General features: G+C 45.2%; 3 protein-coding genes across 12 annotated transcripts in view; 2 read left to right on the top strand and 1 right to left on the bottom strand.

Moving 5' to 3' along the window:
• LOC146359897 (sulfotransferase 6B1-like) overlaps positions 1 to 5,603 on the top strand; it is a 23,534-nt gene extending 17,931 nt beyond the window's left edge. The window contains exons 6-7 of the mRNA XM_084828345.1: positions 2,694 to 2,850; positions 5,199 to 5,603. Of these exons, the coding sequence (XP_084684471.1) occupies positions 2,694 to 2,850; positions 5,199 to 5,329 (288 nt within the window). The 3' untranslated portion in view covers positions 5,330 to 5,603. The remainder of the gene's footprint in view (positions 1 to 2,693; positions 2,851 to 5,198) is intronic.
• On the bottom strand, positions 2,821 to 12,870 carry LOC146359896 (uncharacterized). 4 transcript variants are annotated; one of them, XR_014786823.1, is made up of 3 exons: positions 12,325 to 12,825; positions 5,861 to 5,994; positions 2,829 to 4,179 (listed from the first exon to the last, which is right to left on the bottom strand). XR_014786823.1 is itself a non-coding variant. In XM_084828350.1 (2 exons), exons 1-2 carry the CDS (start codon positions 12,751 to 12,753, stop codon positions 4,003 to 4,005), a joined length of 606 nt encoding a protein of 201 aa, XP_084684476.1. In that variant the 5' UTR covers positions 12,754 to 12,870; the 3' UTR covers positions 2,821 to 4,002. The 4 variants fall into 4 exon arrangements, 3 of the variants coding, with proteins under 3 accessions (XP_084684476.1, XP_084684479.1, XP_084684478.1); XM_084828350.1 differs by lacking the exon at positions 5,861 to 5,994 and having other exon boundaries at positions 2,821 to 4,179; positions 12,325 to 12,870; XM_084828353.1 differs by lacking the exons at positions 2,829 to 4,179; positions 5,861 to 5,994 and adding an exon at positions 9,653 to 9,785.
• The window catches only part of EIF2AK2 (eukaryotic translation initiation factor 2 alpha kinase 2), a 46,983-nt gene continuing 46,623 nt past the window's right edge, over positions 12,511 to 12,870 (top strand). For all 7 annotated transcript variants that reach the window (XR_014786822.1, XM_084828334.1, XM_084828335.1 and 4 more), the window contains exon 1: positions 12,511 to 12,681. The gene's annotated coding sequence lies outside the window, so the exon portion shown is untranslated. The remainder of the gene's footprint in view (positions 12,682 to 12,870) is intronic.

Genomic DNA, 12,870 nt, shown 5'->3' with positions numbered 1-12,870 from the left:
GGAAAACGATCAGACTAAAAGTAGTATAAAAAAGCACAGTTTTTCCACAAAAAACTCCGGAATGGCTGCGGGATGGCCCTGAATGACCTCCAAATTCAGCCAGCTCGCAGCAAATCCCCATTGGAGACACCCCCTTGGTCTTCTATCATATAATAAAAGCTTTCTGTTCACAGGATGTTTGGGGTTAAGCTGTTCTAATGTGTGCTGGCTTTAATATTTTGACTTTTCTCTGCAATTATTCTTATGATTATGTTTTTATTGTATCTTATTTTTAGCCATTTTAAAGCTGCTTTGGGTGTTCTATATTAAATGTTTTAAAATTTAGGAAAAAGATAATACTGCATTTGATTAACACTAAGCACATAAATGTTCCAATGAGATTAACAGCACAATCCTACGTATGTTTATTCAGAAGTAATTCTCATTAAATTCAATGGGTTTCCTTTCTGGTAAGCGGGTATGGAATTTCAACCTAAGACTTTTTAACGTAAACTCTTTCAGTGTGATTCTTCTCAGGCCTACACATCATTTATATATACATATAGGTTTTTTCTTACTCATAAAAATATTAAGAGTGCAATCGTATGCATGTTTAGACACAAAAAAGTCCTATAACTCCGAGCATTCCCCAGCCAGCACTGCTGGGAGTTGTAGGACTTTTTTCTGTCCAAATATGCATAGGATTGTGTCCTTAGGGCGCAATCCTAAGTTGATAGGTGGCCACCTCTGACCTCGGAGGTGACCGCCTATCCAAAGCAAGGCAGGAGAGGCATGGGGGTGGGGATCGTTCCCTCCACGCCTCTCCTGCCTTGCTATTTTTCACTAGACAGCCATTTTTGGCTGTCTAGTGGCAGGGGGCACACCGGGAGAGGAAGCTGCCGTACGACACATTGGATGTGTTGTATGCACAGTTCTGCTCTCCCCACCCTGGAACTAGGGGTGGACGAAAGTCACCTTTTCTCGCAGCTTGTTCACGGTGGGGGGGGAGCGCTTCGCTGCTCCCCCCGCGAAGTTCAGGCCGGGGGGGGGAGGCTTCCCGCCTCGCCCGGCCGAAATTCAGGCCGGGGGGGGAGGCTTCCCGCCTCGCCCGGCCGAAATTCAGGCCGGGGAGGAGGCTTCCCGCCTCGCCTGGCCGCGAACACGAAAGTAAAAAAAAACCAAAAAAAGTCCCCTGATAGGCTACGTGACGATTCACGTAGCCTATCACGGCTAGATCTGGAAAGTCAGCCGTGATAGGCTACGTGAATCGTCACGTAGCCTATCACGGGTAACTTTAAAAAAAAAAAGCGCGTACGCGAATGGCGGCCCCCATAGGGAGCCGCCATTCGCGTTCCTTATTTAGTTGCTGTAGTCTACGTCAATGTTTACGTAGACTACGGCGAAAATAAGGGCAACGCTATTTGTGTTGCCCTTATTTTCGCCGTAGTCTACGTAAACATTGACATAGACTACAGCGACCAAATAAGGAACGGGAATGGCGGCTCCCTATGGGGGCCGCCATTCGCGTACGCGCTTTTTTTTTTTTAAAGTCACCCGTGATAGGCTACGTGACGATTCACGTAGCCTATCACGGCAAGATTTGCAAAGTCAGCCGTGATAGGCTACGTGAATCGTCACGTAGCCTATCACGGGTGACTTTAAAAAAAAAAAAAAGCGCGTACGCGAATGGTGGCCCCCATAGGGAGCCACCATTCCCGTTCCTTATTTGGTCGCTGTAGTCTATGTCAATGTTTACGTAGACTATGGCGAAAATAAGGGCAACGCAAATAGCGTTGCCCTTATTTTCGCCGTAGTCTACGTAAACATTTACGTAGACTACAGCAACTAAATAAGGAACGGGAATGGCGGCTCCCTATGGGGGCCGCCATTCGCGTACGCGCTTTTTTTTTTAAAGTCACCCGTGATAGGCTACGTGACGATTCACGTAGCCTATCACGGCTGACTTTGCAAATCTTGCCGTGATAGGCTACGTGAATCGTCACGTAGCCTATCAGGGGACGTGTGTGTGTTTTTTTCTTTCATTGCAATGGCGGGGGCGGCAGCCGGTCGAAAGACCGGCTGCCGCTCCCGCCCCGCTCGAACACCGGACGAACCGCCAGCCGGACCCGCCGCCGGGAGGGACATTCAGGGAAGGTAAGTCCCGTCCCGGGGGGGGGTGCAGGGGGGGTGCGGAGGATTTCTCCCCGAAACTTGTTCGGGGGGCCGAACACGTTGGCGCTCGGCCCCCTGAAGTTTCGGGGAGAAATTCTCCGCCATCCCTACCTGGAACACCCCCAGCACCACCCCGTTTCAGTCGCTCCACACTCCTCTTCCGAGCATGGAGGACAGGGATTCTCCATGCTGCCTTGGAGGCAGCGTGGACGATGGGGGCAGTCGGTTTTCCAGGAACTGACCTCCTGGAAATGAGCATATCCTATGGCCCTCTAGACAGTGTCTGGTGGCCATAGGATTGCTCCCTTAGTGTGCTAAAGCATGTACAGTTTATTTATTCCAGTTCCTAGCCTGCCCTATCCTTGTGTTCAGGAGAACTTATAATTTAGGGTTCAATCCTATACCCTCTTATCTGGGAGTAAGCCTCATTGAACTCAATGCGACTTATTTCTGAGTAGACATGTATGTTATTGCACTGTTAAAAACCTAAGTGCCGGACATATTTATGAATTCATCACTAACGTGACTGTATTATTTTACAGAATCTTTATGAAGGAGTGAAACAAATAGCTGATTTTTATCAATTTCCTCTGCCTGACGAGAAGATTAAGTCTATTGCAGAAAAAGCTACCTTCCAATCAATGAGCAATAAATCACAAGAAACTCATGGTGCTTTTGGTCCTGTCCTTTTCAGGAAAGGTACTCTTTTATTCAGCATAGTAATGCCATTTCAGAGTCCTATACCATAGCTTTCTTTTTTGCATACTGTTTCTTCAAATAACACAAGAGCCCTCTAGTGGAAGCATTTATGGTTTAAAGCAAAATTGAAATTTATACAATTATCTCTTGTCAATGTCTCCTAGTAAATATTTATTAACACTAAGCACATAAATATGCCAAAAGAACAAAACTTCAAATAGACAGTTGATTGACTTTTTTTTAACCTAGTACAGCATCTAAAATCATCTCTGGCTTGGTCCAAAAAGAAGCTAGACCCATAAAGAGTGCCTAGTTTCCCTCTGTGATCAAGTAGTAAAAGGAGTCTGTGTCCTTTGCCCAGGATAAAACAGGTCTGAGTAACAGCTGGATTTTCTATTTCCAAAATAGGGGATCCAATATTTTTCCCTTTCTGGTTCCCAGGAACCCTGAGGGCAGTTCCAGGTCTAACCTTGTAATCATCACATGACTTGCAGAACCTAATTTCATGCCTGCAAAACCCTGTCCCCTGGCCCACACACACACACCACCTTGGGACACTAAACATACAGAGACTGTGATTTCACCAGGGTTCCCCTGCAATTCCATCCCCACGCAGCCCTGCCAAACCTGCTGTTTGTAATGTCTCTCCTGATGAAGATATCTGAAGATACCTCAAAAGCCTGCACTTTTTTGGGATCTTTTGGTTGGCCTAATAAAGGTTGTACACAGATTTTAAAACAATACTGTTATGCATGCAACCCAATCCTCTTGGGCAATGGAGAACTCCAGGGCTGGAAGTACTTACATAGGTCTGGTTTCCTTTGAATGGGGTTACTGGAGACTTGCTGGCATATTTCAGTATTTGCATTTATTTACAGATATACAGGTTGAGCATAGATGAAGGTACACAACTTAAACACTCCACTGTTCACTGCTACCTCTGAGATTTCTGCAGAGGCAGCCAGCACATTCAGAGCTCCAAAAAATTACCACTTCTGTCCTTTTGCCTAGACTGACCACTAGCAGCTCCTTCCTTTGTTCACCCATGGACTGCATTTGCACATTCCTTGGGGTAGAGGGAAATCCAGTTGAGTCATCTTCTTGCCTTTCTGGTCTGTTCACTAAGGCAGCAGCTGAGCTGCCAACCATCCGTTAACACAGGGACGGGTCCAGGCCATGATCTCGCCAAACCCATTTCCTATATCTTGCTCCTCCCAGTCCAGGATCTTTGTCAGTCAGAGTCATTGCGCTGGGAGGGATCCCAAGAGATCGTCCTAACCCCAATCCAATAACAACATTGTAAAAACCTTTCCATAGGTGCTCATGATTCTGAAAGATAAAACATTTCATGAGGTATTATTTTTCTCCAAAATGTCCCATTCTTCCATTGGAAAAAAACTGGGGGAAAGAATCTCTTTCGTAGTAGTAACAACAATGTGAGGTTGATTTTAAGCTTTATTATTATATAACATTATAAAACAAATGATTTGTTATTATTATGTATCCTTTTAAATCTCCTTCCTTTTTTGTTATTATTACTATCATTACTGGTTAGTAAGATTTTTGGCTGGTTAAATTGTTGAGCTTTATTATTATATGTTAGCTGAAGGGCAATATATGGTTACTGGAAATGAATTGTAGGCCTGCTTCCTTGCTATAAGACTAATGATATGATATTGAAATGTTAGGTTGATTATTTATGCTGTATTGAATTGTAATATTGCCAATGTTATAGGTATAATTTTTAAGCAGAATGGGATTTGAAGTTTCTGTGTAATGGAGTTTCAATTTAATTCTTTTAAATAATTTTTTCCATTCCCCCCCCCCCGCTCTTTCTTCTGTTTTCTTTATCTTTTCCGTTATTGCTATGTCCTCCTAAGAATACTGTATTGTTGGGAAATTGTAGTTATTGATTAGGTTGTTGGTATTGTTTATTTCATTTATAAAGTTAAAAAATAGAATAAAAATATTTTTTAAAAAAGTAGTAGTAACAACAACAATTTTAAAAGGAGAAATATTTTTAAAAGAAAAAAAGCCTCCAAATATACACACCCACACATTTTTTTTCTGTCCCCTTTCCAGGCCTTCACATCTCTACTCCCAACAGGCATGTTTACTCAGATATACCCTCTTTACTTGGTTTATTCCCAAGTGCCTTAGGCTCCAATCCTATACTCATTTACTTGGGAGTAACTCCCATTGAACTCAATGGTGCTTAGACATACAGGTTTGCACTGTAAAGCAATCATTTAAATTATGACAATACACTTACTTGTTTCAACTTTTCAAAATCAAACCTCTATGTAGGATGCAGAAATAGTCATTCATTTTTCATTGTTCCTATACAGGTACAGTGGGTGACTGGAAATCTTTGTTCACTGAAGCTCAGAACCAGGAAATGGATGCAAAATTTGAAGAGTGTTTGGCAGAAACCAAACTGGGTAGAAAGCTAAAATATGATGTATACTGTAAACCTTAAACCTTGTAATTTTGAAGTCATGGTCTTAAGCCCTTTAGTTGTACCTTTTCTAAATGCAAATAAAATGATTTCCAGCAGTGTAGACATTTACACACAGAAAACTGATAAATGTTTCTGTCTTTTTTGGTTTTAAGTTTAAATTTTTAGCCTTCTAAATGGGAAGAATTTGGAGAGTAACATGTTTTTTCTGTGAATGAATTCTGGAGATGGTGTCTGTTATTCTGTTGTATTTAATAACTATGTCCTACTTTAAAGATACACAACTTATTCCCCCAGTTTTATCCTCATTTATCCTACAACTGATAACATTTCATGCATCTGATGAAGCGGACTGTGGTCCACAAAAGGTTCTGCCATAATACATCATGTGTTAGTCTTTAAGGTGCCACAAGACTCTTCAGGGGTTTTGTGTTTGTTTTTACTGCAACACAGACCAACATGGCGACCCCTCTGGAAACTATTTACTTTCTCTGTCCTATTGTAAGGTCAAAACCCACTTGACCATCTTGTTGTGCACTCTGTTGAACTTACTGAAATTACTCGAGCCCCTTGCCATATTTGCCAGACACATGCTCGTCTATACAGTCTTCGTAGTATCCATACTGTGACACTTCTGCACGTGCTCCTCTCTTCTCTGTATAAAGCTACACGTATCTATTGCATACCTATGGAATGTAGCATAACATACCCACCATGAACACAGTTTGGTGGAAAGGTGGAATACAAATTTAACCAATACGTATAAATAATACTTAGGGGACAACTGTGAATCAGTTCAAATCTTATTTTTCCTATGAACTAAAGGTGCTGTCCTATGAAGATAGTTGCTGGCCTCTGAACTCAGAGGCTGCTGAGTATCCAATGCAGGGCAGCTTGAACACAGAGGCGATCTTCGCTTCCGCTCCCCAGCCACTCTGTGGGGATCTCTACACCTCAAGTTTATTGCGCATTCATGGTTGCTCACTCACTGAATTGTGCGGGTCCATTATATGACGTCGTCGTTGTCCAGACATTATTCCACTATTTCCTCCCACCTATCCCGTGTTTTCGTCAAATGGAAAAAATGGGGTATTTTTCCAGATATGTGCAAATGCAGTGCCATGTCCTCCCCGTGTATTTCTCCCCTAGCATGACTGAAGCACTGAGTGTGGTTGTTGGGGGTGTGGTCATGGTGTCGAAGGTGGCGACGAAAGTCTGATGGGGGTTCAGCCTTCCCGCTCCTGCACCATTTTGGCTCCTCGCCATTTTCAGCCTGCCCTTTCAGAACAGAGTGGCGGGGGGGGGGGCAGCAGAGTGGAGGATCAGCAGAGGGGCTGAGCGGCACAGACTGGCCAAAAGCATGGAAGAAGGAGGCAGGGCCCGGGGAGATCGGTGGGGTGGGGGGCTGTCCACTTATCAGTCCCCATCCACCAGTAATGTGCAAGGAGAGGGAAAGGGGCAGGAACCCAGGAGCAAGTATCACGGAACTTGGAGCGTGTATAATGCCTCTTCACAGAAACATAATGCTATGGGAACGGCCATCTACAGAGAAGGAAGCGCGTGTAAAGGGAATCAGTTGTGAACTTGCATTTAAAATGGAAGTGGAAAGCCCCGTTTTAAATGCAGGATTTTAGGCTGGTGTAGAAATCCCCTCAACTTCTGCTAGATGGACGATTCTGTCCATCTAGCAGAGGTGCTTCAGAGGGGGAGGGAGGGAGGCTGGGGTGGCCATAGGAAACACCTTATGGCTGATGCCCCAGTCTCCTTCCCTCCCCCAGGAATGCTCCCTTTTCCAGTCTTCACGCTCCATTTCTGAGCGTGGAGATGTAGCCAAAACTTTGCTGATGACGACGGGGAGGGGAGTGCGGTTTCTGGGCTCCAAGGTCCCAGCTCCCAGATGCTATCTAGGGGACATAGGATTGCTCCCTCAGCCAACTATTTCCTCAGTCTCAGTCCCTTACCCCCACCTGCAATATCCCAATAATACTGACCCACCTTGCATTTATTTCAAATTATTTTAGGCTGCTTTAAGGGTAGAGCCCTCTCTGAAGATACTGTTGTAAGGCAGGGGTGGGCAACCTATGGTCCTCCAAATGTTTTGGCCTACAACTCCCATCCACCCTAGCCAGTGGTGATGAATGATGGGAGTTGTGGGAGGAGGTAATGTTTGCAACATGATTTGAACACATGAAATAATTAAATGCTAAATATTATTACAGACATCCATCCACAAAGGCAACTATCCTAATCCACCCCTCATCAGTTAGGTGACTGAGAGGCACATTCAATTCCGATAGCAATTTGCAGATGCATCACTTATGATTATGGCAGCCAGATGCCAAAGGACATAGGACTCCTGCAACCTTTACAGTGGTGCAGAAAAGGGAATTTCAGCAGTGCCACTTGTCATGCAAGCAACACCAGCTGAAATGTATTTATTTTTATTCTATTTTACACAACTATGAAAGGTGCAGGAGCCCTGTTTTCTTTTACATCTGGACATCCTACCTGTGACAGAAGCCTTCCAGGTGATGCCATGCTCAATTCCTGTTCTGTTTGCCATGCTGAGCTTGACCCCATGCACCATTCCTTTGTTTGCTATACACAAATCAACAAACCCAAATATGTGTTGCTAGGCTCTTTACATGACACCGTGACCCTCCACTGCGTCTCCTGCACTAAATGCCCTTTGTTCCGTTTTTAAATAGATCGCAGATAATGAGCTATCAAATTACTCTGCTGTATTCCACTTCAGTTTCCTCCGTGAAAAGAGGAAAAGCAGCAAGAAGAACAAGATCAGTGAAAGATATGGAAGACTCAGGGTGTTTCTACATTAAGCAAAAAAGCCGCAGAAATCCACATCCTTTCAAGAGCTTCCTGCTTTCGGTTTCTTTGCGGGATTAGGAACGGCTCCTTTACATGGCAGACACGTGGTTTGAACTGAGGGACTAAACACATGTGTGCAAAGGAGCGGGGGGGGAGTTCTTGTTTTTGTAGCTTAACTTCTGCTGTACTCTTTTCTCGCAGCCCTCAGGAACCCTCTGACCTACTTCTGAGTAGACATAAAATGTAAGATTGTGCTGTAGGTCTGCAACCCTTGGCACACTTATGTGGAACAAGGCCCCATTGAACTCAATGGGACTTACTTCTGAGTAGACATAAGATCGCCCTATAAGTCTGCAACCCTTGGCACACTTACTTGGGAGTAAGCCCCAATGAACTTAATGGGGTGCTCTGAATCAACAGAGGACGTTGCTTCTGAGCTTGGTGGGGTGGGGTATCAGATGTGTCTCCCTTCGTTGCAGAGACGCATTTTACCCTCTTCTCCCTGAAGCTGAGAAATGTGCTCAAGCATTTACATGGCAGACACCTGGGAATCGAGGACAGTCCTTCCTCAGCAAGACTTGAGCGGAGGCAGGAGTTGCAATCAGTGGGTGATTATTGCCCTTGCGCCTGTCAAATCTGCTCCTGCACGCTCCGCTCCCATCCTCAATGCCTTTGTCATCCTGACCGTGAGCGCCCCCAGCAACTGAAAACAAGCCCTCACAGCAGGCAGGCAGAGTGGCTTCTCCTGCTATTGGAGAAATTCATGGGGAGGTCATGGCACTCCTGTTCCATGGGCCGGAAAAAATACCACATTTATTGCATTTGGGGAACACACGAGATAGGCTGGGGGAAACTGTGGGATCAGGCTAGATGGTAAACAAATATTGTGGTGCTGGTGGAGAACTTGAAAGCTTGCCTAATAAAAGGTATTGCCCTAATACGGATTTTTTCTCCTGGTCAATGTGGCTAACCTTTGCTTTTTTAAAAACAAGAACCCCCCCCCCCAATTAATAATGTAGAGGAAGAGAAGCATTCATATTTCAAATGAGCCATCTGATCAATGAACACATTACAACTTCAGCAAAAATTGCTTTGAAGATTAACTATGAAAAAACCCTCATCTTCTACCCCGTGGTGTAGTGGTAAATTTTGAAGTGCAGGCATATATCACGACAGTTCCCATAGCCATGACCCCAAGGACAGCCCCCAAACGCAGGCAGCTGTATGGATCCATCCATCCATATCCATCTCTCTCTCTCTTTCTCTGCATGTGTATATATGTCTTTTGTAGGTCTTTTGTAAAGCTAATGGGTTATCTATTTAATTACCCATTTAAGACCAAGCCACCCCAAAATACTTCTCACACCAACAGCAATAACTCACAACAATATGTTGGCCCTAGGAAAATCCATCCCCTCCCTTACTGTAAGGACTCCAGCAAAGCTCAGAGGGATAGGGAAGTCTGAGGTGGGTGTGTGTGGGCTGGGTTGGAGTGGGCAGATGAATTACGTCATCGTCGCTGCTAATCCAAAAGTCCCCGCATTTCAAGATATCCAGTTGGAGCCATGGCGTCCTACAGTGACTTGCGGATCTCTGCAGGTTGCTTATCTCAAACAGCTGTGAAAAGGTTGAGAAACCTTTTTATCTTCTCCTGGAATTAAAAGGGGAAGCTTACAGTACCATCCGGATGAAATCTTGGAAGAACAGCTGCTTCTGCGGAGAAACAGAGGGGCTGGAATCTAAGGTTAGACGCCAGAGTGTCATCTACTGAATGCTGTTTGAAACTCCTAAGCAATTAGGAGACAGAAGGACAAACGGCTCCAAATAGTATTTCTGAATGTAAACTACCAGCAATATTTGAGGACTTCTAATTAAATCTGCATAAGTGTTTGTTTTTGTTTCTGCAATCATACTTGCTTGTTGTGCTTCTGAAAGTGGAGGATGGCTTTCCTTTTTTTTTTCCTTTGGAGGATTTTCCAAAGGAAAAAAAGAAAGGCTTGAGAACGCCACCTACCCCCCCCCCATTGCTCCCTCGCAAAGGTTTCTAGAAAAGCCAGAGATGAAGAGGAGTTGCTTGCTTTGATAAAAACTATGTCTCCTCAGTTACCAGAGCAGTCAAAGAAACTTGAAACAATTCAGGACTCAATTATTGCCCTTCAGGGGGCTGTGGATTTAATTAATATCTCTTTTCAAAAGATGGAATCGAAGGTTAAGGCTCCTGAAGATCAGGTTACTGCTCATGAAACGGCCATGGAAACGTCACATATATCGAATTTCTCAACTGGAGGCCTGCACACGTACAGCGAATCTATGTATCCTTGGAAGCAAAGACGTGGCTATTGATATAGGTTTGGCTGAATTTATGGATAAACTTCTGCATGAGCTATTTGGGTTACCATCTGATTTTTTACTTGATATTGAGCATGCATATCATGTTCCTGGTTCAATTGTTGTTGTTGTTCAGTCATTAAGTCATGTCCGACTCTTCGTGACCGCATGGACCATAGCACGCCAGGCCTTCCTGTCCTCCGCTCTCTCCCGGAGTGTGCTCAAGTTCATTCCTGTTCAATACGTGGCACTAAAGGGACTTTTGGGACTGTTATTGTTCAATTTTCACGAGTCTCTACAAAAAATTACCTTATGTGTCTGGCAAGAGAACAAGGTGAGCTTCGGTGGGGGCCAGCAAATGACAAGATTATGCTCTTTCCTGATTATACTAAAGAAATCGCTGACAGCAGAAGGCAATTCACCAAGGCGAGAAGTTTGGCAAACCAAATTAACCTGCAATATTAAATATCCAGCTACATTTTGCATTCTTTTTGAAGGCCAGATGAAAAGATGTTTGGATCCTGATGCTGCAGAATCATTTTTAATTGGTATTAAAATTAAAACAAGGGAACCAACTCTCTCAGCCTGCGGAGTTGGAACTTAGCCACCTTTACTGTTCTTTTGAAGTGCAGTTTGGGCTATAGCTGATAAGATGTTTAGGCAGTATGCCAGAGTAAACATTTGCATATTCTTTTTTCTTTCTCCTTTTTTTGTGTTATAGTGTAATAAAATGCCTATTTGTGTGTGTGTGTGTGTGTGTACACACACATATATATTTTTAGATATGATATTACTTAAAATATACAAATGATTTGCTTTTGTTTTTTGTTTTTTATCTTTTTCTTAAACTTTCCCCTCTTTTTATTATTATTATTATTATTAATATCATTATGGGATTATTATTATTACTATTTCTTGTTGGCTAAACCTTTAATGTTTATTAATATGCGTTAACTGAATGGTAATATATGGCCAATAGAAATTGATTGTTTGCTCCCATTCCTTTGCTATAAGACTGAGGTTATGATACTGAAAGATAAGGTTTACTGTTTGTGGCATAGCAGATTGAAGATTTAATAATACTTGCAATGTTTGGAAGAATGCTGTATAGGTTAGGGATGTCAGAGAATTCCGCCACGGACTCCAGTGAGGCCGGATTCTTTAAAATCCGCCCCCCCCAGAATCCATGGCGGAATGGCCCACCCCCACGGAATCCCCCCGGGACGCAGTGTACCTGACAGCAGATGCGGCGGATGCGGCAGCTGCCGGGCTGCTGCGGCCGCAAATGGCAGCCGTCATAGCGGCCGCCTTTTGCGTCCCTGCCTTTTGCCGTAATAGGCTACGTAAACACTTACGTAGCCTATCATGGCTAACTGCAAGGACGCAAATGGCGGCTGCTACGATGGCCGCCATTTGCGGCCGCAGCAGCCTGGCAGCGGCCAGAACTCCAGCTGCGGCTGGCCCCAGCTGCCAGCTCAGTGGAGCTGCCACGGAGCAGAGCTGGCTGTGGAGGATTCTGGAGGGAGGGACGGAGCGCCTCCCCTCCACCGTGGATTGCCCGGCACGGAGCCTGGTAGGGCTTTCGTACATCCCTAGTATAGGTATAATCTGCAGTTGGATTTATATTTGGATATTTGGTTTGTTCTTATTGAAGTTTAATATAATCCTTTTTCCCCCTCTTCCTGCTTTTGCTATCCTCCCTTTTTTCTTTTCCTCAGAATACTGAGGAATGTTGGAAACTGGAGATTCTGATTATGTTGTTGGTAGCGTTTATCTCATTTACCAAAATAAAATAAAAATAGATTAAAAAAAACCAAAAGTCCCCGCATTTCGGCCGGGCTCTGCCACCCCACCGCTTTTACCTGTCCATAGGCAGCCCACTGAGTCGATTCCCGGAGCAGGCGCCGTCTAACCCGCGCCCGCAGGCGAGCGTAGGCGCTAGGGGGCGCCTTGTGGCGCGCTGTTCTCCGCGGCTCGGCCTTTCGGTTTCGTTTATCCGCGGCGCCAGGCGGCACCGCGGAAGGGGCGGCGCTTGGCGGCCGGCTGGCAGCCGCAGGAGACGACAGCTGGGCTGCCCGCAGCGTCTCCAAGGTGCTCCGCCGGAGACGGCGCCCCGGCGCCCCAAGGCTTGGCCTGTCTGAAGGGAAGCGCTGCCGCTGCGTCCGTGAGGATCCCGCGGCTGTACGTGCGTGTGTGGGAGGCCGAGCGGGCTGCTGTCGGTAAGCGGGGGCGCCCAGGGGTCGGGGAACCGCAGATGGAGGCTGGCGTCCCCAAACCTCTTCATATTTCATGCGATCCCAGTGGGATCAGGGCCGGCCCCAGGCTTTCGGCTGCCTAAGGCGGAGCAGCAAATGGAGGCGCGCCCCCCTCCTGAGCGAGTTAAGGTGCATAGTACCCAAGGCTGGCCC

Source organism: Heloderma suspectum, chromosome 1 (assembly GCF_057233095.1).
Source record: "Heloderma suspectum isolate Gila_16-S chromosome 1, 16-S_ref, whole genome shotgun sequence".
NCBI lineage: Eukaryota > Metazoa > Chordata > Lepidosauria > Squamata > Helodermatidae > Heloderma > Heloderma suspectum.
The sequence above is the reverse complement of the archived record's forward strand: the minus strand, read 5'-3'. Positions and strand labels throughout refer to the sequence as shown.